The sequence below is a fragment of the Panthera pardus genome, unplaced genomic scaffold (assembly GCF_024362965.1).
Source record: "Panthera pardus isolate Hobbes unplaced genomic scaffold, ASM2436296v1 HiC_scaffold_1, whole genome shotgun sequence".
In the NCBI taxonomy this organism is placed as follows: Eukaryota; Metazoa; Chordata; class Mammalia; order Carnivora; family Felidae; genus Panthera; species Panthera pardus.
Window position 1 is genome coordinate 84,175,523 of NW_026526654.1, and position 24,144 is coordinate 84,199,666.

At 47.8% G+C, this 24,144-nt stretch overlaps 2 protein-coding genes and 3 non-coding genes across 6 annotated transcripts; 1 reads left to right on the forward strand and 4 right to left on the reverse strand.

Annotated features, from left to right (window-relative positions):
- Window positions 1–443: 443 nt before the first annotated feature.
- TRNAR-UCG (transfer RNA arginine (anticodon UCG)) lies at window positions 444–528 on the forward strand. Its single transcript has one exon. It is a non-coding gene; the product is annotated as a tRNA-Arg (tRNA).
- Window positions 529–8,262: 7,734 nt separating this feature from the next.
- RASL11A (RAS like family 11 member A) lies at window positions 8,263–10,825 on the reverse strand. Of its 2 annotated transcripts, XM_019447905.2 has the most exons (4): window positions 10,613–10,823; window positions 10,123–10,179; window positions 9,931–10,010; window positions 8,264–8,979 (listed from the first exon to the last, which is right to left on the reverse strand). In XM_019447905.2, the coding sequence occupies exons 1-4, from the start codon at window positions 10,734–10,736 to the stop codon at window positions 8,512–8,514; spliced, it is 729 nt and encodes a 242-aa protein (XP_019303450.1). In that variant the 5' UTR covers window positions 10,737–10,823; the 3' UTR covers window positions 8,264–8,511. The 2 variants fall into 2 exon arrangements, with proteins under 2 accessions (XP_019303451.1, XP_019303450.1); XM_019447906.2 differs by lacking the exon at window positions 10,123–10,179 and having other exon boundaries at window positions 8,263–8,979; window positions 10,613–10,825.
- A 7,771-nt stretch (window positions 10,826–18,596) lies between these two features.
- RPL21 (ribosomal protein L21) lies at window positions 18,597–24,047 on the reverse strand. The gene is made up of 6 exons (XM_019447907.2): window positions 23,998–24,047; window positions 21,715–21,793; window positions 21,383–21,444; window positions 20,696–20,808; window positions 19,807–19,957; window positions 18,597–19,628 (listed from the first exon to the last, which is right to left on the reverse strand). The coding sequence occupies exons 2-6, from the start codon at window positions 21,779–21,781 to the stop codon at window positions 19,539–19,541; spliced, it is 483 nt and encodes a 160-aa protein (XP_019303452.1). The 5' UTR covers window positions 21,782–21,793; window positions 23,998–24,047; the 3' UTR covers window positions 18,597–19,538.
- LOC128776616 (small nucleolar RNA SNORA27) lies at window positions 20,523–20,649 on the reverse strand. Its single transcript, XR_008421784.1, has one exon. It is a non-coding gene; the product is annotated as a small nucleolar RNA SNORA27 (small nucleolar RNA).
- LOC128776609 (small nucleolar RNA SNORD102) lies at window positions 20,918–20,988 on the reverse strand. The gene has a single exon (XR_008421776.1). It is a non-coding gene; the product is annotated as a small nucleolar RNA SNORD102 (small nucleolar RNA).
- Window positions 24,048–24,144: the final 97 nt, after the last annotated feature.

Here is a 24,144-nt window from a genome sequence, read left to right on the forward strand (position 1 = left end):
TCTACATTTGAGGACAGGCGCCCCTTCGCATCGTCTAATCATCAGACGAATGTAGTGGCCTTTGCCCGCTTTTCTGCCTGCTCGTCCCCCAAGCCCCTTTCCAGGGTCTGGGGTGAGCCTGTACCTTACGCGTCGGGGACAGGGACCATCTGCCACAACAGATGCCGAAAATGCCACTTTCTCGGCCTCCCTCGTAGCTGCACAGCCCCAGCTGTGGTTCTCCAGCTCGCCCGGTGATGCGGTAACGACTCACTAGCCCCTTTTTATGGATGAGGCAGAGTCTTCCCTAGTGATACCCTGTGGCATTTTCAAGGCCAAAATGGTTGATCAGGAGAATGCTAGCAGCTTCCAGGTGACCTCAGGGTGCAGAGAGTAGGACCGTTGGCATGGGCGGCAATACAGCGTGGTGGCTTCCAAATCAGAAAGCTGTGGGTGGATGGGGCGCCCGGGTGGCTCAGTCGGTTGAGCGTCTGACTTCGGCTCAGGTCACGATCTCGCGGTGCGTGGGTTCGAGCCCCGCGTCGGGCTCTGTGCCGACGGCTCGGAGCCCGGAGCCTGCTTCGGATTCTGTGCCTCCCTCTCTCTCTGCTCCTCCCCTGCTCATTCTCATGCTCTGTCTCTGTCTCAATAATGAATAAACATTAAAAAAAATTTTTTTTTAAAAGAGAGCTGTGGATTGAAATCTCAACTGTGCCCCTTACTGGCCGAGAGACCATGAGGAAGTTGATGAACCTCTCTGAGCCTCGTTTTCCTGGTCTGTCAAACGGCGATGGTAATACTCAGCTGCTCAGAATTGTTTGGGAGGATTAAACGAGATAATATGCCTGAGACTCTTACTGCGCCGTGACGGTTACTTTGACCTGTCAACTTGACGGGGCCACGGGATACTCAGATACTTGGTCAAATGTTATCCTGGGCGGGTCTGTGAGGGTGTTTCCACACGAGGTTAGCACCTGAATGAGTGAACTGGGAAAAGTAGACTGCCCTCCTGAATGTAGATGAGCCCCCTCCAGTCCCTGGGGGGGCCTGCGTAGACTAGAAAGGCTGACTTCCCTCCTGTAAGCGGAGCTCCTCCAATACATATATATATAATGCTATACTATATATATAATACTATATGTATATATAATGCTATATACATAATGCTATACTATATATACTATATAATATATACTATATATTATATAGTATATATATACACTATATAATACTATACTACGTATATATAATGCTATATATATGCTATACTATATATACTATATATATACTATAATACTATACTATATATACTATATATATACTATACTATGTATATGTAATGCTATATATATAATGCTATACTATATATATTATATAATATATACTATATAATATATAGTATATATATACACTATATAATACTATACTATGTATATGTAATGCTATTATATGCTATACTATATATACTATATAATACTATATTATATATACTATATATATACTATACTATGTATATGTAATGCTATATATATAATGCTATACTATATATATTATATAATATATAATATTATATATTATATACACTATATAATACTATATAATACTATATACTATACTACGTATATATAATGCTATATATATGCTATACTATATACACTATATAATACTATACTACGTATATATAATGCTATATATATGCTATACTATATATACTATATATATACTATACTATGTATATGTAATGCTATATATAATGCTATACTATATATATTATATAATATATACTATATAATACTATACTATGTATATATAATGCTATATATATGCTATACTATATATACTATATAATACTATAATACTATACTATATATATACTATACTATGTATATGTAATGCTATGTTTATAATGCTATACTATATATACTATATAATATATACTATATAACATATAGTATATATATATACACACTATAACATATATATACACTATATAATACTATACTACGTATATATAATGCTATATATATGCTATACTATATATACTATATATACACTATACTATGTATATGTAATGCTATGTATATAATGCTATACTATATATACTATATAATATAATAATGCTATACTATACATACACTATACTATATATATATATATATTTTTTTTTTTTTTTTCTGTTGATTCTATTTCGCTGGGCAATCCCGATACACTGGAATACACGGAACAATAGTGCCCATTCAGCGATTACAGTAGCTGTTTGTTGCGTGAGTTCTAGTATTATGCTACAAATAAATGATGGAGCCAACACACAGCCCCCAGCAAAGCCCCCTCGAATATCGCCATAGCAGCCTCAGACTTTGCCCTGCGCCACACTGAGTTGGGGTGGGGAGGCGTCTTTAGCTCCCGGATGTGCACTGGCAATTTCTGCTTCTGGCACCTTCCCTACGCCATTGGCTCCCACAGCCCCCTGGGACGCTGACATCAGCCGCCAGGTGCTCCAGGAGAAAAGAAAATGCCTGAATCTCTGGGGGCCGCTGTGGAGGCTGCTTCTCAGGGCCCCGGTCGGAGAAGAGCCTCAAGAGACAGCATGGCCGGGGGTGGGGTGCCCCGGGGCCTCTGACTTAGTGCCCCCTGCACGCCCTCCCCACCCCCCCCACCCATGGCTTTCAAAACGGTGACTCTGGGAGAGACCCTCCTAGCCTGGAGAAGACTGCATGCTACCGGGTGCTGCTGAAGACAGAAACTCAGCAGAGCAGCCCGCCCCGGCCCCCCAGGCCAGCCACGGGGGTCCCCCGCCCGTCCCTTGTGGCATTCCTGCCTTTCCCTCCAGGTGCCACTTTCCCCTGGGGAAACAGGAAGCCGGGATGATCTTGCTGAAACCTGCAAATGTGAGATATCCGGCCTCCTCCGTACCACTCAGGGAGCTCGTCAACAAGCAGACTCCTCCACAGACCCACAGAATCCCTGGAACTGGGCCCCGGGATCTTTGCTTTGAACAGCTTCTCCAAAAGACGTGGGCCTGCACGCGTCTGGCCAAGGGAAACAGCCCTGAGCTGAAAGGCACTCTCTCCCCTTCCCCGGGGCCAGACCTCCTGCTTCCTGGGTTTATATGGCTTGTGGCCATCGCAGGACTTCTCTGAGCCTCAGTTTCCTCATCTGAAAGATGGGAGTGATCATGGCTCTTCCTCAAAGGATTCAAGAGAAAATAAAAGTGCTCGGTGCAGAGTAAAGGATCAGTAATCGTTAGGCATTATCACTGAGGGAATAACGGCTCCCCTGAAAACTTTCTTTCTCCCACATGTGAGATGGAAAAAGTCACATCTTGCAGAGCACCTACTATAGTTTTTGGAGTACACGAGCAAGTTCAAAAAGCACTCTTTTTCCAAAAGCAGCTTCATAAATGTACCAGTGTACCTTTAAAAAATAATAAAGGGGCGCCTGGGTGGCTCAGTCGGTTAAGCATCCGACTTCGGCTCAGGTCATGATCTCACGGTTGGTGGGTTCGAGCCCCGCATCGGGCTCTGTGCTGACAGCTCAGAGCCTGGAGCCTGTTTCAGATTCTGTGTCTCCCTCTCTCTCTCTGACCCTCCCCCCTTCATGCTCTGTCTCTCTCTGTCTCAAAAGTAAATAAACGTTAAAAAAAATTTTTTTTTTAAATAAAAAAAAAATAACTGAAACTATTAATAATAATAATAAATTACAACTTCCTGAATGCCTTCTATGTGTCAAGCTCTGGCAACAATCCTCCCTGATGGGTACTGGAGAAGGAAACCCATACTGCACCTTGACCCAGGTAAAGTGGGCTTTGAACCCAATCTCAGTCTGGGACCCACGCTGTGCTACCTTCATAAAGCTGGTGAATAACTGTCTCATCAGCAGGAGCTCCCGAAATTTCCCTGATTTTCCACAGTCATAAATACACGGTAGTATTTCCAGGCAAAATTTGTTTATGTAAGTAAGCTTTGCTGTTAACAACGTTTCTTTTTTTTTTTAATGTTTATTTATTTTTGAGAGAGAGTGACAGTGAAAGCAGGGGAGAGGCAGAGAGAGAAGGAGACACAGAATCCAAAGCAGGCTCCAGGCTCTGAGCTGTCAGCACAGAGCCCGACGCGGGGCTCGAACTCACAGACGGCGAGATCATGACCTGAGCCGAAGCCGGACGCTCAACCGACTGAGCCACCCAGGCTCCCCAACACCCTGAGATTCGGGTCTGAATCTTGTTTTCGCCTTTCATCCCCCAGAGTCCCACCCTCAAAGCGGACTCCCTAGAACTCCCTTGGGACCGTGTTTCTGGAGAGGGACAGCTCTCTTGATCACAACGACATCTGGCACAGAGCTTTGTAGGAAGCATGTTCTCCATAAATGTGATTTGAAACCGTGCAAATCACTACCGTGGTGGTCTTTAGAAAGATAGGAGGAAAACCAAAAGCAATAATACTCATTTTGTTCACGAAGCCACGCCGTGGAGAATGGGTAAAGGGCCAATTCGGATCGTTTGACAGCGGGAGCCCAGAATACAGATACACACAGCACTGCCCTCCCGGCTGTACCCAAGTAACTGGAAATGCTCCTTAAGTTTTCTGATGGCTCACCTTAGCAAACGTTGAGGATCCTGGCTTCTACCGGACACTACAGCAGGTGCGGTGGCTGGGGATGAGCCAGTAGACGAGCACTAGAGGAGCTCATTCCTCCTGGGGCAGAGGTGCATGCGGGCATCCGAAGGTGAGGGCCGACCGAGCCAGGATGGGCAAATTTCTGCGCGGTCTATGGAAGACCGTTTTTGCGGTTGCCAACTAATCATTGCTTACCACGGTTCATTTTTCCTAGACCCCTAGAGAACTTCAGGGTGGTTGGGATTTTTTTTTTTATGTATCACACCTCTCTCACTGGGTGTCCGAGTGGCTCAAGACCAATTTTAACAAAGTCCTGAAAAAGACTGCACCTTTTGGAGACGGGTCAAATGGTTAAGAATAAGTTATGAATCATCCCAAATTTCATCGCGTCGTAAATTCGGACCGGTGACTGTGCACGGCGAGAAGCCGAAATGACAGCACACACGTGGAACAAAAAGGCGATTCGAGCCCCAAGTTCATGACTAAACAGTCACCTTGTCTCTCCCATCTGCTCCATTGCCTTCCACGGCGACTTATTTTCATCCGTTCCTCCAAGGAGATATGAATAAACTTCGGGACTTCCGCTGTGCCCTTCACCTCAACCCAGGCAAAGCAGATTTATCTTCTGAGGCTATAATGGGTCTCGTTTTCCATTATTCGAGTTTGCTCTCCACGAGTGGCACATGGCGTACAGAACGCTTCCCGGATGTAGTCATTTGGACCTTCTCCATTATCTCCAGGACCATTAATTAAATAGGCTCATTAATTAAATCATTCTGCAGCTTCAGAGCAGCATGAGCATGGAGCCTTGACCGGAAGGGGGATGAGTGGTGTCAGTGGAGACGGGGGAATCTCAAAAACAGACGTGGGGGGGGGGGGTTGGGGAGTGAGGGGTGGGGGCGGGGGCGGGGCGTGAGGACGGAGGTGACAGTGAGGATGACAGCCCGGAGGGACGGCAAACCTATGATGGAGATGTAGACAGTCTCCGCCCCACCTCCCCACCTGCCCGATATTCTCCCCAAAGCTCCAGGAGGTGTGTCCCCACCAGGGGTGGAGCGACACCCAGGGCTCTGCCTCCCCCACTCCTGAGGCAGAGGGACGCTAGCTGGGAGCTCAGCTTCCACTCTAAGGGCCTCCTCGGCACCCAGTCAAGGCCAAATCCTCACATCCTCTTTCCTGAACACAAATCCAACAACGTCCCACCCTAAGTGCCCCCCCCCCCCATGAACTCCATGCTCCCCTCTCACATCTGCACGGTTGCTACCGGGGGGGGGGGGGGGGGGCCTTCTGGATGTTGCCCTGTGCACCTCGCCCCCTCAGCAGGAGGTCTGGGGAACAGGCATGGAGGTCCCTGTGAGACCAGGGAGCCGGGTCGTCCCCTGGGTCCGTTCTGGCAACCAGAAAGAAGGGAAGCTTTGAGGCCCAGGTCAGTTATTTGTGATGCCGAGGCCGGGAAAAATACCATGTGGGGTGCTTTCTGCTTGGCCCCGGGTCCCTAGAGGCTCTGCTCCTCCCTTTGGAACTGCCCCATGACTTTTGACCCCTCTGGTCCACACTGTGCTCTCCCCTGGAGAGCTCAAGGGTACTTCCTGTCCTCAACATTCCCTCACTTGGAACTTCTTCATAAGCAGCCTTGGGACATCTCTTGGGTTGTTCTTTCGCTTCTACAGTAGGGCTTTCCCCTTGGGATGTGGGATGCCTTATTCCCATGGGATTTGGGCTCAGCTCCTTAGAGGCAAAGGAGCCCCCTCCCTGCGCAGTGGGGATCTCGGCAGGCTGTGGGCATAGCAGTAACTAGTACAACTGTGCTTTTCGTGTCCTAACCTCCGAAGGGAAGATATATGGTTAGAAGCAGGAATGGCCGATGATAGAAAGAGCTGCTTTAGTTTTGTGCTTGCGAATCAGCAAGGAGAAGTAGGCACTTTTTCAAACATAATAGAATCCAAAACTATATTATTTTCCCTTGATTATTTCGATGCTGCTTTAGGCATGAACTAATTTGGGGGGTTTTAATTTTTTTATTTAAAAAAAAGTGTTTTTTAATGTTTATTATTTTGAGAGAGACAGAACGTGAGTGGGGGAGGGGCAGAGAGAGAGGGAGACACAGAATCTGAAGCGGGCTCCAGGCTCCGAGCTGTCAGCGCAGAGCCCGACTCAGGGCTCGAACCCACAAACCACGAGATCATGACCTGAGTGGAAGCCGGAGGCTCAGTCGACTGAGCCACCCAGGCGCCCCTTGAACTACCTGATTTTTGTAATCCTTCATGCCATTTAGCACAGGTAGTCACGCCAGGTAGACACCCCTCAAGTGCAGGGAAGAATGGTGGTAACAGCACAGATGCGGACACAGGGGTCCCTGGAAGGCAGGGTAATTGTCTGAAATGACCAGAAGCTACATATGTGTCACTTCCTCTCTGTCGCTGCCAATCAAGTACCTCTAACTACTCGGAACACCTCCTTTCCTTATTCTGCGGAAGTGACATTGATCGTAACCTCCCATCACTGTCCCTTGGCATCAAAATCAACGCATGCAGCTCGTACTATTCATCAAATATTTACTGAAAACTTACTACTCTGTGCAAGCCGGAGGCCAGAAGCTTGGGATACAAAGTCATAAAATGCAGTTGCAACGGAGGTGACAAATAGCTACATGGTGTGGCTGGGTTTCACACAAATGCTACAGGGAGACTCAGAGACGGCACCCCGGGAGCTGAGCCCAGCACAGGACTTGGGGCTTGAAAAATGAGTTTGTGATCTTTTCGGGGGAGAAGAGGAAAATGTATTCAAGGCACAGGGACTGGTTCGTGCTAAGGCAGGAAGCATGACAGAGCTTTGTATGTACTGAGAACGGCAGACCGTTCTGTTGAATGGGCTTTCAGTCCATCGTGTGTGTGTGTCTGTGTGTGTGTGTGTGTGTGTGTGGGCGCGTGCTTGAAGGAGATGATAAGGCTGGAGAGGTGGTAAATGATCTCATGCCTCATTTATATTTTACCCAGTAGATAAGGGGAAAACAGCTGAGTTTCTTTAGCCATGAAAATAAAGAGATTAGGGTTGGTTTTAGCCAGGTTGTCCTGATGTGAAGAAAGCATGCGAAGGGTGTCATTCCAGAAACCAAGAAACCAGTCTCACCTTCCCTGCCAGTCTCGGCGACACCCGTACAGGCCTAGATTGTGGCAGAGTGACGCTTTAGAGCAAAAGAGGGGAATGGACCCTTCAGATGCCCTGTCAGATGTGAGGGTCCGGGAGGCAGAGGAGGAAGAATTTTTCACCACTCTGGGTAGGGTGCGGTTACTGACCTAGGCATGTTTAGTTTTTAGAACAGGGTGGAGAGGGTAAACCGGCATTTGCACCAACAAATAAAACTGTTACTCCTGTTCGTAATTTTGTAGCACCAGCGGATAATGAACCCCTTTCCTTGAAAATCACATGGTGTCAATTTCATGCCTGTGGCAAAGCGCCCTAATTAAAGACATCCTACAGTTGCTCAAGTCTTTCCTCCTGCACATTCTTTCCTTTCTCCCACAACAGATCCCCCTACATCAACCCCCTTACCGCAAGACACCAACAGGAGTTCAGACTGAGGGCAAGTGTGGAGCCGTTCTGGGCTCTGGTGCAAGTATGATCTATAAAAAGACATTTAGAAAACAAGGAGCCATGTTGCCATTTTGCCTTTAATGGAAAAGTGGCTAGCAGTTACAGTAAAAAAAAAAAAAAAAAAAAAAAAATTAGTTTAATAAAAAAAACAAACAAACTATCCAACTTCTAGGCAATCACTGAATTTTCAGAAACACACATACACTCGAAAACCAACGGTCTGTATAAAAATAAACTTTGAATGTGCGGCTAAAAAGGGAGATCCCCAGTCTTTTCGGCTGCACAAACGGGCAGTAAAAAGGAGGCGAGTCTGGGTGAGCCGGGTTCACCCCAGCGCAGAGGGGGCTTTGACTTTGGAAGACAGAGCCTGCTTGAAGCGCCTCTTGAGGTCTTGCATGTTGGGAGAGCGCGGCCGGGGAATGATGGAGGCTCTCCTCCTCTCCCCGCTGACGCCGTGCGACTTGCTCACCTCTTTGCAGAGGTGCTGAAACACATCGCAGACGTCCTCGTAGTTTTCACTGGTGGAAATTTCAAGGAACAGGCTGCCCAGCTCGTTGGCTAGTTGAACGCCATCATGCGTTTGCACCTGCCGGGCATGCAGAAGGTCCCCCTTGTTGCCCACGATGACGACGGGGACCCTGGCGTCAGGGTGGACCTTCCGGATGTGCTGGTAGAGGGGGCGGATGGACTGGTAGCTGTCGTAGTCCGTGATGGAGTAGACCAGCAGAAAGCCGTCTGCCCACTGCATGCACCTGGACAGCGGATCAGCTACCTGGAGGAGGTTGTCTTGGACCTGAGAAAGATCAACACGAGTCTGGATCAAGGAAGCCCGCAGTGGGAGCGGACTCAAAATAAGATCAAAGGGACCCTCGGGAAAACAAGTTCGAAAAAGAAATCGTAAGTACAGTTTTCAGACTCGACCTAGCTTCTGCGGAAGGCGGCTCTGGCTGCGGGGAGAACAGATTCTCCGGCCAGGTCCCTGCCTGGGTTATTTTATTGGCTGCCACTAATGCTCGATCCTTCGGCCCCCTGCTTGGCAGGTATTCTGTGGTGAGCCCTGGCTGACTGAAGGATGACTTCAACGAGAACTTTCAAATGAGAATGGCGCAATCTTTAGGGAACTGGGAATAAACAAAACTTTGAAAACAAGCCAAAGTAAATATCTTTTCCCAAGCCCATAAAAATATTTTTAGCATGCCCTTTTTGAGAATGTTACAGAAACAAATTCCTTCTTTCTGTTCTTCCACTAGACCTTGCCTCCCTAGAAGAGAGTGCAATTAATAACTTGTTAATCAAGTTAAATTCCTGACTGCTTGCCAAGGGCTTATCTGGTTGCAATTACTAACTTGAGGGAACAGTTAGAAGCACGTCAGCAGTCCCTGCTAGGGGAGGAGCCCCTCCTCAGAATCCCACCCCAATAATTTTGTTAACGGTTTCCTGGCCCAGTGCTGGAAGCTGGGGAGGACCCATCCCTACAAGCCGTGATGCCCCACTAGGGTTGTAAAGAAAGGTCAAGTATCTCTCTCCTTTGGAGGTGACGGACACCAGGATGCTGCCTCCCTAACCATCCACCCACCCTGCCCAAGCCCCCAGGAGGGTTTCTAAGCCCCCACCTGGGGACAGCCCACTTCTATATCTAAAGGCAAAACGGGTGTGTTTAGACATCTTGCTCAAGCCTGGGAGCCCCCCCCCCCGCCCCCGGGGTATGCAAGGTGGTGAGCTGTTTGCTTCTGGCAGTCCTTACCTGGATGCCCCCGGGGGTGTCCTGAATCTGCAAGGATAGCTGGTCCCCCTCTACATAGACGAGCCGTGAATACAACTTGCCTGGAGAGTGAAGGAGAGTTTGCTTTTAAATTCCTAGCCTCCTATCAGGAGAGAGAAAGCCGGAGCTCGGGGCATGCAGCCACGGAAGCAGAGAGCACGAAATTATTCTAACCTGTATTCGGTTCATAATCGCCGATGAATCTCTTGGTGAGGAAGCGCACGATCATTGCTGAAAGGGAACCATGGGGAAGTCCGCTAAACGACTGGAACCAGTCACCCCGGACGCTCTCGAGGAAAAGGAGGGGGCGATGGGCCGCAGGACAGCGGGTACTGCCCCAGTCCTACGGCTCTGCAACACCCAGGGTGCGGCCGTCGCGGTCTCCCGCGCGTCGGGGTGTGACTGCAGGTGCCCGGCCTGCCGCACCAGCCCCCCGCCATTCTCCAGCAGGTGCCAACCCGGGCGGGAGGGAGCCCTGGAGTAGACAACCCCGGGGAAGCAGCGGGAAAAGCGGGCTGGCGGGGGAGAGCCGGGGACCGCGCCGAAACTTCCAGGTTCCTCCTCGCGCTCCACCCCGCCTCCCTCCGCTCCAGAGCTCCGGCTCTTCCCCGAAGCCCGGTTCCCCGCCCCCCCCCCTCCCCGGCGCGGCCCCCCGGGCACTCACCGCTCTTGCCCACGCGGCCGGCGCCCAGCACGGCCAGCTTGATGTCCTTGGGCGGGAGGCAATCGGAGGAGGACTCGGGGATGGGCGCGAGCAGACAGTGCCCGGACATGCTGGGCGGCCGCATGGAGGGCGCGCCGGCCGAGCGGGACCCGCCGCCGAGAGCGCAAACCTGCCGAGCCCGGCCGCAGCGCCGCGGCGGCCAGCAGAGCGCGCGGGGACGCTGGAGCGCGGGCACCGCGGCGGCCGGCGCAGCGCGCGGGGCCCCGCGCGTTTTAAAGGGCTCGGCGCGCGCGGTGGGGGCGCGGCGGCCGCCTCCGGCTCCTCCTCCTCCCGCCCCTTCCCGCGGCGGCCGGGAGGGGACGCGCTGGGAGAGCCGAGGGGCCGGTGGCCGCGGGCGTGCGCGCCGCCTAGCCGCTTGACGCGCTGTGCGCGGCTCCCGCCTGCGGCCCCTGCAAGGACCGCCGCCGTCCCGCGAGTGCGTGGGAGGCCCCGCGTCAGGCTGTGCCTGCGTAGCCCTGGAGGCCCCTCCTTCCCGCAGAGACGAACCCGGGTCACTGGGCCGGTGGGTGAAGCTGAGATCCCCGTGAGCTGGAGGAGGAACGAAAGAGGAAACGGTGCACTCGGTCGGGTGTCTCCGCAACAACGGGAGGGATACATTCCTGTTGAGTGCAGTGGCCCTGTTTATTTCCAAAAGGTGCTAAGGGATGACATTAATAGGGAAGAAAGAGGGGGGTGGAGTCCTGAATTCGTGTCAGTATAAGGGAACTCGGTCACGGTGATCTGGCTCCGGATATGTGAAGGCCCCTTCCGGGCAGTAATTGTTTGCCACTCGGCCTCCCCGCCCGACCCTCGCCCCTCGCCCCTCGCCCCTCGCTGCTGGCCTTGGCTGAATCCACTCATTAGGGAACCACTCGGCCTCCCCGCCCGACCCTCGCCCCTCGCCGCTGGCCTTGGCTGAATCCACTCATTAGGGAACCCTCAATGCACATTCCGTCCCCTGGGAGCTTTGGCTTTGGACTGATTCTCCATTGCTCTCTACACTTGAGTCAGGCATTTGCTTTATTACTCAAGTACTAAAATGAAAGTTGGTGAGGATGGGGAGTGGAAGAAGAGGACACAAAAGGGAAAAGTGGCCTGCTCTCGGGTTTGGGGAGCCCACCGTCGGAAGGCAGAAGCCTTGGGATTTTATCCTTGTAGGTTCAGAACTTCATGCTTCTGGTCTCCTGTGTACCCACCTCAAATGTCCGGTTGCCTATTGGGCGGCCCCACCCTTACACCCCTTTCTCTTGGCTGAGTCAGTTGGCTTTGGCTGCAGGACAAACTGCATGAAACTTAATGGTTTAAAACGACAATCCCCCACAGTTGCTCACAAGTCTGTAGGTCAGTGGAGGGGTTATCCTAATCTAGGCCAGAATCAGCTGACCTAGGCTGGGTCCTTTCACGTATCTGCGGAGAGCTGGCAGGGGGGTGGGCGGTGGCGGGCAGGCAGTCAGCTGTGATGGGGGACGAGCAGTGACGGAGTCACAGGTCTCTCCCCACCCCGCAGGCTGGCCCGAGTTTGCTCCTGTGGCGGCTGGGCAGCGAGTGGAAGCAGAAGCAGAAAAGGCCTCTTGAATCCCAGGCTCCGTGGTGGAACCCATCACCCCTGCTGCATTCTGTGGGCCAAAGCGAGACACAATGCCGGCCCAAATTCAAGAGGGGGAAGATACACCCCACTCCTTAGTGGAGGCAGCTGAAGTCACATTCGAAAGGGCTGAGTGTATGCAGAGAGGGGTAGAGAGTGGGATCCATGTTTGCAACCAACCACACTAATGCATGTTCCTTCCGGCTCCCCACGTGTCCAGACCGGCAACCTGTGAGCCATCCTTGATTCCAACCACTCTCACTTCTGAGTTCCACCATTTCTACGGCCTGCACACCTTGGTGTCTCCCCTCTCCGTCCCACTGCTGTCCTCGCTTCTCAGTTGGCTTCTTCAGGGCTCCTGCAGTAGACTAGGAATCTCTCCTCTCTCAGATTTCTTTGATCATTGCTGCCACCCCCACCCCTGTCTCCCAGTTCCTCTCTCTTGGGAGGCCCTTGGCAGCACAGGTCTCAACTGTCACTTGCTGTTCAACTGGTTTCCTGCCTGTCTCCAGGAGGGCAGAGACTCTCGTCTGTGCCTTTAGCATCAGCACATAGTGGTAGCTGGGACTTACAAGGTCCTTTGTTCACGGACCGACTTTCCGAATGAGTGAGTGAGTAAATGATGTCTTCCCTGTGTGAACTGGAAAGGGCAGAAACCGTATGTATAACCATCATCCAAATACCTCGGTTTTGAAAGCAAAATGCTCTCAAGAGAAAGCGTTCCAGGAAGTGTCCTGAGATGAACTGCCGTATCTCAGTTGCACGGACCTTTGCCGGCTCACAAGGCAGTCTTTTAAGCCTCGGTTTAACTGGAAAGATTTGAAGCAGGGCGCCTCCTTCCTCGACGGGGAGAAGGTACCATAAAGACAGCTACTATTTACAAAACCTTGAAACTATCCGGTTCCAAGGGTCCTTCAGCTGCTCAGTAATAGGGGTCCAAGTTGTTGTCTCCCAGATTCTCTTGGCTCTCCTTGGACACAAAAGGGCCCCTGCTTCGCCAAACACCAAGTCCTCAGCAAAGCAGGGAGGGTGGGACTCTATTCTTTGGTCTCTTTTTTATTATGACAAAATAATTCTCAGAACCCGCAGACTTTCTCTTATCTCTGAATCTCCAGAGCTGAGAAGTTGAGACTTTATCCAAGTATCTCGCAAAGACTGGGACTGCCACTCCCTTAGGACAATCGTCGTCCCTTCCCAGGAGCTAGCAGGCACACTGCTTCCCCATTAAAAATCAAGAAATAGAAGAGGGGGATCGCTGTGGAGCAGGAGTCCATGGGACCTGCCACAAACACCCCTCACTTTCCCATTAAAATGCAGAACTCTCGGGGCGCCTGGGTGGCGCAGTCGGTTAAGCGTCCGACTTCAGCCAGGTCACGATCTCACGGTCCGTGAGTTCGAGCCCCGCGTCAGGCTCTGGGCTGATGGCTCAGAGCCTGGAGCCTGTTTCTGATTCTGTGTCTCCCTCTCTCTCTGTCCCTCCCCCGTTCATGCTCTGTCTCTCTCTGTCCCAAAAATAAATAAACGTTGAAAAAAAAAATTAAAAAAAAAAAAATGCAGAACTCTCAAGGGAAAGGAGAGCACTTTCCTGGCTGAATCTTGGGCTTATCTCTTCACCTCACATTCCCCAGCTCACATTCCGTCAGAAATAAGATCGTTTTGACTTAAGGTCACCCAATAAGTAAGATTCCTAAGACTGTTCCTCTGTCCACTGATGATTATGTTCCATTTTGCATTCATGTCGCACCTTTGCTCAGAGTTCAAAATGTTATTCTTTGCATTTGCAGATAGATAATCCATGACCTTTTAATACAGACAATATGTTACCGAACTGTTACTGAACATTATAAATAGCCTTCCTTAAATGGTTGCAGCTTGTGTTCTCTTTCATTTTGGATTTCTTTGTGTCCAGAGTGCTGTAAAATTGCACTGCAACCAATAATTCACAGGCATACTGAAGTGGTTTTAACATAATGGAGATGCGTAGGCACAGATGTAGACACACAAATCCTGTGGGTGTTTAGAATACGTGTGAGGGGCAGAATTTGGGAATTTGCAAGTATCAGCCTCAGGAAGTTATTAACCCTTTACCAGCCAAGTAAGCTTGATTTCTAGCCCTCAGGCAAAACTTTGCTGAGGGTACTTGTCTAGTTCAAGAACATCTCTCCCCCCACCGCCCATCATCTCCTAATATCAACTATCTTTCCTGCGTATCCTAAATCCTTGAACACTGAGCTTACTGGGGACTCACAGACTACCTTTTGGTAGTATTCCCAGAATAAAAATTGTGCTTCTGTACCAGCTCCCTACTTTATTTCAATCTTCAAAATTATTGAAAATCTAGTCATTGCAAAGCTCTATTAAGTGCTGGTACAAAACACAGAGAACAGCTTTGTTACCATTTACTGAGGAGACAAAGTGTAAGACATTCCCGCCTGCCATCACAGACATCCCTAGTTAAACAGTGAAATTAATTCCCTTTTATAAAATTGCTTAATTTACAAAAAAAATTCTCATATTTTTTCTTTAATCTTTTTTTTTTTTTTTTTTTTTTTTTTGGACAGAGTGTGAGCGGGGGAGTGTTAGCAAGAGAGGGAGACACAGACTGAAGCAGGCTCCAGGGTCCAAGCTGTCAGCACAGAGCCTGACATGGGGCTTGCACTCACGAACTACAAGATCATGACCTGAGCCAAAGTTGGGCGCTTAACTGACTGAGCCACCCAGGCGCCCCATTTCTTCCTTAATCTTAGATTAAGCCTGTAAAACGGGTTAAATATCTCCTAAATTGAGATTCAGACAAGTTCGGTACCTTACCCAAAGTCACAGAGCCATTCAGCAGTAGACGCCCCAGCCCCTCTGATGTCCAGTCTTGGCACTTCCCATCAAGGTAGAGAGCAGGATGGAAAACGCACCAGTCGTGGACAAGGAGTGACAAAGCAGGTCAGGGTGCCAACTCCCAGTACAGCTACAACGGGAAGAATTAAATCTGAAGGGGGCGGGGGTGGTGGTGGTCATCAGGGAAAACTACGGGGAGAAACGGCCTGGTCTCTGAGCTTCAATGATATTTGATAGGTGGAAGCACAGAGAGCAGGAGAGAGCATGTCAAGCTGAAGGAAGAGCATGAGCAAAATCATGGAGGTAGAAAGTATAATTCAAGTTCGGGGAGCTGGCAGACTCCAACATTAGGATGTAGCGTGATCCGAGAAGTTGGCGACCCCGCCACGGACGGCAATGAACGCTACGCTCGCTCGGGAATGTATCTGGGGCCCATGGAAAACCACTGAACTGTTCTCGAGGAGGGAACAATATGCAACTGTCAGTGCTAGGAGCATGTGAAAAACAGAGTATCATCTCTGCTCCCAAGGATCTTGAAACTATTTACTTACTCATCTCCCAGAAGCAATTCTTCTGCATCTCCTTCTGGCTCAGGAGCAAAAAGTTCAATCACATCTTCACTTGAGCTGAGCCATCATCATCACCCCATCTCAGAGACAACAGAGTACCTCACTGCATTTCTTTTCCAAGCCAAATGATTTCTATACATTCCAGTCTTGCTAGCCAAGTACGTATGAGAGCATTTTCTCTGTGCTTTTCCCGTTTGGGGCTTCATGAGCTAGCCTGTCGGTTACTCCTCACCACACACTCTGGCAGTTTGAAAAGAATCACAACACAGAAACCCCGGGCTGCTTACTCCCTCCTCTGCACACACTTCCCACCTCAGCAAGAACAGCAAGCAGATGCTGCCTCACTGTTACTCATAACCAAATAACCTGTCGAGCACATTCCGTGAAGGTTTTCGTACGAACAATACCAACTGTTTTCCTTTTCAGTGGGGATGGGACAAATACTGGTCTTCCAAAGCCAATTGTTTAAAATTATTTCTCTTGCGCTCAAAAAATAAACCTGTTTTGTTTATATTTTAGCAACATTGTTTATATTTTTCCTATTTCTTTTCCCACCAGAGTACAGAGATCCTATAGACACCAGTGAGAACATCAAAGAGATATCAAACCATGGGGCTTTTTTTTCCCCACTACCACAGAGCGTGACAAATTTTATTCAACCCTCGGGATTGGGCTCAACTGAACAAAAACAGAGGCCTTAAAAGACACCTAGCTAGATGAGAAAAGAATTAAAAGTTCAAGGAGCCAGGCACCTTCACTTATGGTCATGGCTCTAACTGAAAAACAGGGTGAAAAGTTTTATAGTTAGAACATTTTCCTTCATTCTCGTCAAGTGTACAAAAAGGGAATTGCATGGTAAGAGATTCACTTACAATTTCACAACCTGTAACAATTACTCGTTTTTAAAAGGACCTGCGTTTCAAGGCGGGTACGTAATCGACCAGTGCACACACACACTACTCAAAGCTCAGGGAACTGGATGCAATTTATTTCACCAGTAATAAAACCCCTCCAAATGAATCTGTGTCTATGCAGGATATCAAGATGGAGCTGCCCAAGAGGAAGCTGGAAATACAGTCGGAGCTTCAGAGAAGGTGAGCTCTGAAATTTGAGTCTCAAGTGTATTAGACAGGACTCAAACTTGAGCAAGCACCTCAACCACCCAGAGAGGCTGTGAAGAGTGCTGGGCCCAGCCCCGGAATTTGATTCAGTAGGCCCACATTTTTAACGAATTTCCAAAAAACGTAGATGCCATGTGGGGAACCATACTTGAGAACCACTGGCGGGTCATGCAGAAAATACAGAGAATAGAGACAGATGCGGAGCATCACGAAGCCAGAAAAACAGGGTACAGAGTCAGACAGGCAGGCAAACCTGGGTGAAGTAGGATGGCAGAAGCCTCTGGAACAGAAAGTTAGTCGTTGGCACGTCAAACATCAAGGAGGTAAAATCAAAATTGACGTGTTTGGTGACCCGAGAGGAGGTTCATAGGAACGGTGGGGGCAGAAGCCAGATTTGCACTGGGGCGCTAGGAAATTAAGTTACAAACGGGACAAGGCATGCACAGGAGAAGCCGCGTCATTTAATTTGCCAGCTGAAGTCCACGAAAAGCAAGCGGAAAGGGTCAAGGGTACAAGATCCAGGAATAATCAGCGAAACGAGAGCAGACGCATGTCAACACCAACGTTCTCCCCTCTGCTGTCCCTTTACACACCGTGCCGTCCTAGCTTACCTTGTTTGACACAGCTTGAAGTCTTAACTGCTCCTCCTAGACGGTCATCTTTGCAGTTTGTCCCCACTTCTCTGGTAGAGTAGGTAACAAGTATTCCCTACCCTAAGAATGTTAAGTTGATAACCACCCCAACAAAACGTACCAAGTACAAAAGCAAGCGTGTAACTTGGCTTATCTGAGGCACCGTAAAGGTAGCGTAATTGAATTGGACCTTGGGCTCAAGGAGTAGGAGGTCAGAAAGGCAGGCACTGACCAGACGATGTGGGTTTTTACAAGGCCCTTGAGAATCTGGAGGTCGGAAAGGCAGTCAAGACACAGCCAAGACTGCATGAAGAGGCAAAGGGAAACCAGGCAAGTGCTGCAGGAGGTGAAGCCAACTCCATAGTGAATGCAGTATCCTCCCACCAAGTTAGCAAAGGCTGAATTTGAAGGGTGCGGACACCGGCATTTTCATTCACGGGAGGGCACACTAGTATAATCCTTTGGGAAAACAATTTATTCTCAATGAATTGGGAATTTGGAAAACACATTTTAGACTCCACGCTGTGTGCGAAGAACGATCTTTAAAGCGTCGTCCGAAAAGCCCCAAATGCCTTACGTACATTCGCAGGACCACCGCTGCCACGGACTGCACTGCACCCCAGATGGGAGAGCTCCTGGGTCCTGATGAACTGCCCTAAGCCAGCTCTCCTTGCGGCCCTTCTTCCCCTCAACATTCAGCCTCGCCAGCCCTCCCGCACCGAGCGCATCTTGTCCTCCGCCAGGCCTCTTCTCACAAGTATGTCATGGGGGTCATGGTTTAACAGGAAATCACAGGCCCTGAGTGCACAAAGGACCTCCGGGAACCGTGTGGTCCGATCCCTATACTCCTGTGGGGAACACCCTTATTTCACAGGGGACAACAGAAAGTGAGGTTAACACGAGCTGCTGGAAGACAAACCAAGAACTGTTGAGGTTTCTTGAGGTTTCCACAGCATGCGGGAGATTTAAATAATCCCGGAAAACAAGATTCAACGAATGAGAAAATGCACATCAAAAAAAAAAAAAAAAAAAAAAAAAAAGGACAGTGCTTTCCTCATTAATCCCAAGAGCATTCATTAAATGCTTATTATGTGCCAGGCCTTAGGAGTGCAAAGTTACGAAGACAATCGCTAACCTCAGGTGTGATGGGGAAGACAAGTTTTTAAAAATTATAAACACTGTAAAAAAAAGCAAACACATCTGTCGTGGTAATAGATATAAGGGATTTAATTCTATCATCCCAAAGCAGATTTTCTCCTTTGATTCCAGTTCCATTCCTCTCCTTTCTCCTTAAAATACATTAGGGAAGGTTCACTTATGACATGCAAGGTGAACAAAGGACAATCAGAAATTCACCAACTTTAGAAAGCACAGGCAGTCTTGGGCAAAGGCAAGTGCAAAGGACCTGGGGCAACAAAGAGCGTTTCCAATAAACAAATTTTTCCTAACACCATACAGAAAAACACTTAACAGGAAATGACAGGGAAAACAATTTAGTGGGAACCAGAATGCTTTAAACAATCTTTTTAAGTAATGGGCTTCAAATGGAAGTTCTTTATCCTTAAAACATAGCTACTTATGACTTAATACAATTACAAGTACTCAACTTTCCGTGCTTAAATGCAATCTCAACAGATAACCTTTCATTTGTTTTTAAAAAAATCTTTTTTCTTAGTGATTTAGAGGAACTATTTTCAAACTACTATAAAATATGTTATAGGTACTATCTGGCAGTTCCTAATCAATTGAGTATATTGTACAATAAACCACATCTTTCAGCAAAAACAAAAACCCCATCATATTTTAACGTTTGTTTTTGAGACTCTAGAGAGAGCACAAGCAGGGGAGGGCAGAGAGAGAGGGAGACACAGAATCCAAAGCAGGATCCAGGCTCTGAGCTGTCAGCACAGAGCCTGACACGGGGCTCAAACTCATGGACTGCAAGATCATGACCTGACCCAAAGTAGGATGCTTAACTGAGTCATCCAGGTGCCTCAAAACCCACAAAATTTGAATAAAGCCATCCCCCAGTGAATTCGGATATAAAGTTTGCTTTAAATACTTCTTTGGGGAAGACAATACCACGCTGCTACTCAATTAAAAGAAACATTTGTACAGTCTTGATGTCTTTTATTTTTTTTACATTTCTCACGCCATGAATTCATAGGGAATGGGTTCCAACAGCTCAGGCTCCTTTCCATTGGTTCTCACAAAGTGTGCTTCTCTGGGTGGGGCAGGCTATTAAAAAAAAAAGGCAAGGGAACAATCATGTAAACTACAATCATCAATTTCAAAGTACTCTAGAACCAAAAAAAAGTAACACAGTCAATTAACTTTCATATAAAAGAAAATGACCACTGAGCAAGTTTTAAAATTCCCATGATCAATACCAAGAAGCCATCTGCCAAGCACTCACCTGGCGCTTCAGTTGAACCCAAGTACCTTTCTCCTTGGCTTCCTTCTTTTTCTGATCATTTTCCTTCACGCGCTTCAGGAAGCTGTCTCGGCTCTTTGAGTGCTTAATGTGCTCGATACGTACATTAATTCTCTTAGCAAGAATCTTGCCCCTGGAGAACAGAAATTCCTATAAATGCTCCAGCAAAAATGTAACAAAGTCCACAAGCACTTCTGCCAATTTCATTTATTAAAAAAAAAGAAAAAACAAACATTAAGGGCACCTGGGTGGGTCAGTCAGTTAAGTGTCCCACTCTTGCCACGATATCCTGATTTGGGAGATCAAGGCCCACACTGGGCTCTGTGCTGACAGCGTGGAGCCTGGGATTCCCTCTCTCTCAGTCCCTCCCCTGTTGTCATGTACTCTCTCCCCAAAATAAACAAAAAAACCACAATCCATTTAAAATAAATCAACCACAAACCTTTTACCAACAAATAGGATTAAACAGCAAGGTACAGCTAACTTACAATCATTTATTGATTGTACTGGAAGAGGCGCTGAGGCAAACACCCCCCATTTGTAAGCTTTCTTTTAATGAGGTGACAGACCTTCCAATACTAAATAAGCAAAACCAAATCGCTAACTAGATTTACATCGTTACACATCCTTTTATACTCTGAACACCAGAGTTGCTTAACACCGAGTTCTAATGAACATTTTTCATTAGGTCTAGTTCAATTTGTTTCCTCTGACAGGATACAAGACAAACACCCAGTTTGCTTGAGTTTTGAAAGGATATTTCCTTTGCCCCACTTGAATGACCAATAAAGACACAAGTCCAATTGGCAAAGTGAAACGGGGGGGTATGAGGGAATACCAATCAGCTAGAAAGAAACCAGACATTACTTACTTAACTTGTTTGTTGACAACAATGCCAACAGCATGCTGGGTAACATTGTAGACTCTTCCAGTTTTGCCGTGGTAACATTTGTGGGGCATTCCTTTTTGAACAGTGCCCATTCCCTGTTAAAAGGAGATCAAAGTTATGCCAGCAATTTTCCCTTCTTTTTACATCCTCTTACTAAAGTAACTAAGACACTCTTAGAATTTTTCTTTTAAATGGCAACTCAAGAGCTTTCAGAGCCGGTGAAATGGGTTTTTCACATTGCTTTAAGCAATCAAAAAGACAATCATCATTAAGCTCTAGAGTACCAGGATTCATTTACCCATTACAAAAGAACATAACTTTCACCGTTTTTTAAAAAATAGCAATCTCCATCTTCATCAACAATTAAATTCTGTACTAACGTATTATTCCTTTCCACCTTAAAACACCTGATTTTTCCACTACCTGTTAACAAACAAGTAGTAAGAAAGTTTTCAGATTCAAGAATAGCACTTTAAAAACTCTGGTTTCTGGAAGTTAAATTAGCCATTCCACACTTATGAGCTCTTATTTAGGCCAAAAATTTCCCATTTAGGAGAATAAAAAGTCAACAGGTAAAATACAATATACACTAGCATCTGAATTTCAGTATTACACTTTTCTAGCTTCTAATGTTGTTCTGTAGGTTATTTACCCAATTTTAGAATTTACCTTGATGTCCACAATATCACCTTTCTTGTAGATTCGCATGTATGTTGCCAAAGGAACAACTCCTGTCCCCCAAAAAATCAGTATAGTTAGTATCAAGATTAAAAAGTCCAGACTAAAAAATACATGTAAGCTTACTAGCTTTCAACATACTCTTATCTTTGACAGTTGTGTTTTTAAAATCTTGTTGACAAAAAACAACTATATGAAATTTATGCTTTTTATTTACTACAAAGAACAAGTTAGGTAGATGCTGGTTAATTAACACCATTTATTAAAAACACATTATATGAATATATACTATGTTTGCTCTCAAGAAGGAAGTATCTACTTACCATGTTTTCTAAAAGGCCTAGAGAACATATAGCGAGTACCTCTCCTCTTTCCCTTTGTGTTGGTCATTTTGGCGAATTACTGAAAACAGTAAGTATAAAACATCAAACAAAACCGCAAAATTGGTAATTGTCTTTTTAAACAAAAAAAAAAAAAACCCAATCAAACCCCGTAAATTTCAAATGCTTGCTTTACAACAAAAAAATCTAAGTTGACTCACCAATTATTTCCCATAAAGGATAAAACCCCATCATTTTGGCATGTAGGATCTTCACGCAAACTGCCTAAGTGCTATTAACACTAAAGCTACGAAGACCTGAATTTTGGAACCCACACCAGTACTTTCCCTGTTAGAACATAAAACAAAACTTCTACCCCACTTCTGTAGAACCCATCTGAGAATGCCAAAGGCACTGGAATTACTAACTGGACAGTAGTTTACCGTTGGAGAGCAAAACAACTCAACCCTACATTTTTAAGTGGTGGATTAAACCCCTTCTCTTGAGATAATTTTTTGTGACCCCGTATCTCTTACATAGGGTCACATCTACAAAGCACTCAGCAATTTTTTTTTAACATTTTGAGAGAGAGGGAGCTTGCAGGTGCGAATGGGGGAGGGGCAGAATCTGGAGCAGGCTGCAGGCTCCGAGCTGTCAGCACAGAGCCTGACGTGGGGTCCGAATCCGAACCCTGAGATCATGACCTGAGTCGAAGTTGGACGCCCAACCAAATGAGCCACCCAGGCGGCCCCACCGAGCAACTTCTAGTGTATGTGTTTAATATTAAGTGGTAGTTAATTTATCGCTATCTAAGAATTCACAAATAGGCATTTCAAATTGCATCTTTCACTGTTCCCCAAAAGGTTGAAACAATGGCTTTTATGCTTCAGGTCGCTGGAGAGCAGAACTCCCATCGCTGGGAACTACTCCAACCACAAGGCAAAATATATGGAAGTCAGGCTTAACTTGATGAGACCCTAACATAAATCCCTTAACTTATGAACACTCCTTAAAAGAAAAGTGACTCCAAAGCACCTTCTTCGTGTAACTTGAGACGCAAAGGGACACAATGTTTCACCCGACCCGCCAAAGCGGGGTTAAAAACATAACTAAGCATCTATGAAGTGCCAGCTACCCTGCGTGAATCCTCAAATTTTCTACATTTGTACCCAGCGCATACAAAAGCGTGAAGTTCATCATATATACAAGGGACGCTCTGCAGGTCCAAATCACTTCCCCCGGTCACGAAGTGGCAGACTCGATAATGGAAGTAATTTCGGACTCCAGAAACCATTCTTTCACCAGATCCATTTTCCCCAGTAAGAAATCACCCAACACACGCTTTTGAAAATGATACTTGATGTAGGGAATAGTGATGCTTTCTTTAGAGTCTCCAAAAGCACCAACCTGCGCCCCACCTGCGGTTTGCTCAGCTCTGGTAGCTAAAATTTACAAACTAGAACCCCCCTCCCCAAAAAACCTAAGATTAAGTGGTAATTCACTAACTCCACCCCCCCCCCCCCCCAAGAGTCTACATGAGACACACAACTATTCGGGAATCCTTTCACCGGCTGCCCCGGCCTTAACAAAATACCTGCGGCAACCTGAACGCACTTTGCGTTTGTCCAAATGCGACTTGGGCCTAAAATCTGTAACAGCCGGGATAATTTCACAAGCACTAACGCCGAGGGGTCTGGGATTCACATCCTGCGAGGCGACGAAGCGGGCATCCACTCTTTTCTCGGACCACGGGCCCGGGCTTTCACACACACCCCGGGGCCTCCTTGGAGGTTAAAGCTCCTGACTTTAAGCCCGTTTTAAACCCATCCCAAACGACCGTAAGTCCCCGCCCAACTCATTTCAAGTTTAGGTTGCACATTAGGGGCCAAAACTCCACACTGGGTTCCAAAGGCCTGCCTGGGCCACGCGGCCCCACAAAGCCTGTCCGAAGGCCCAGAGTATGGAGTCTAAAGCCGCGGGGACCGAAGAAAAACCAACGATTCCCTAAACTGACCCGAGTCGCCTCCCCCCTGTATCTCGACTTCGCTTCTCTGGAGCCTCTCCCCCCGCAGGGCCCCGGCCTCGCGGTCCGGTCCTCAGCCCCCCGGCCCAGACCCGGCGCACGCCGCTCCCGGTCTGATTGGACATGGCTCCACCGCCCAGGCCGGTGGGCCCCGAACAGTCTAACCAGTCCCTTTAAGGCCTCACTGCACGGGCGGAGCGGTCACAGGGTCAGGACTCAGGTCTGGGGGGTAAGCGGCACCGAGAGCCACGCGCAGGCCTTACCTGGAAGATGGCGGTTCCGGCCGAAAGGAAGGAGGCGGGGCTGCAGCGCGCGCCTTACAAGGGCCTACGGGCTGCCCGCGGCACTGCCTGAAAGAAACGCCAGCCGAAAGCCACTCTTCCGGGCAAAGGGATCTTCTCAGAGAACAA

Coding starts and splice junctions, on each gene's coding strand:
- RASL11A (XM_019447905.2), bottom strand. CDS start 10,736: ATGCGGCCGCCCAGCATGTCCGGGCACTGTCTGCTCGCGCCCATCCCC. Junction 10,011..10,122: donor CGATTATGAACCGAATACAG/GTTAGAATAATT, acceptor TTCACTCTCCAG/GCAAGTTGTATTCACGGCTC. Junction 8,980..9,930: donor ACACCCCCGGGGGCATCCAG/GTAAGGACTGCC, acceptor GATCTTTCTCAG/GTCCAAGACAACCTCCTCCA.
- RPL21 (XM_019447907.2), bottom strand. CDS start 21,781: ATGACCAACACAAAGGGAAAGAGGAGAGGTACTCGCTATATGTTCTCT. Junction 19,958..20,695: donor GTTGTCAACAAACAAGTTAA/GTAAGTAATGTC, acceptor TCTGTTCTCCAG/GGGCAAGATTCTTGCTAAGA. Junction 19,629..19,806: donor GGGTTCAACTGAAGCGCCAG/GTGAGTGCTTGG, acceptor TTTTTTTAATAG/CCTGCCCCACCCAGAGAAGC.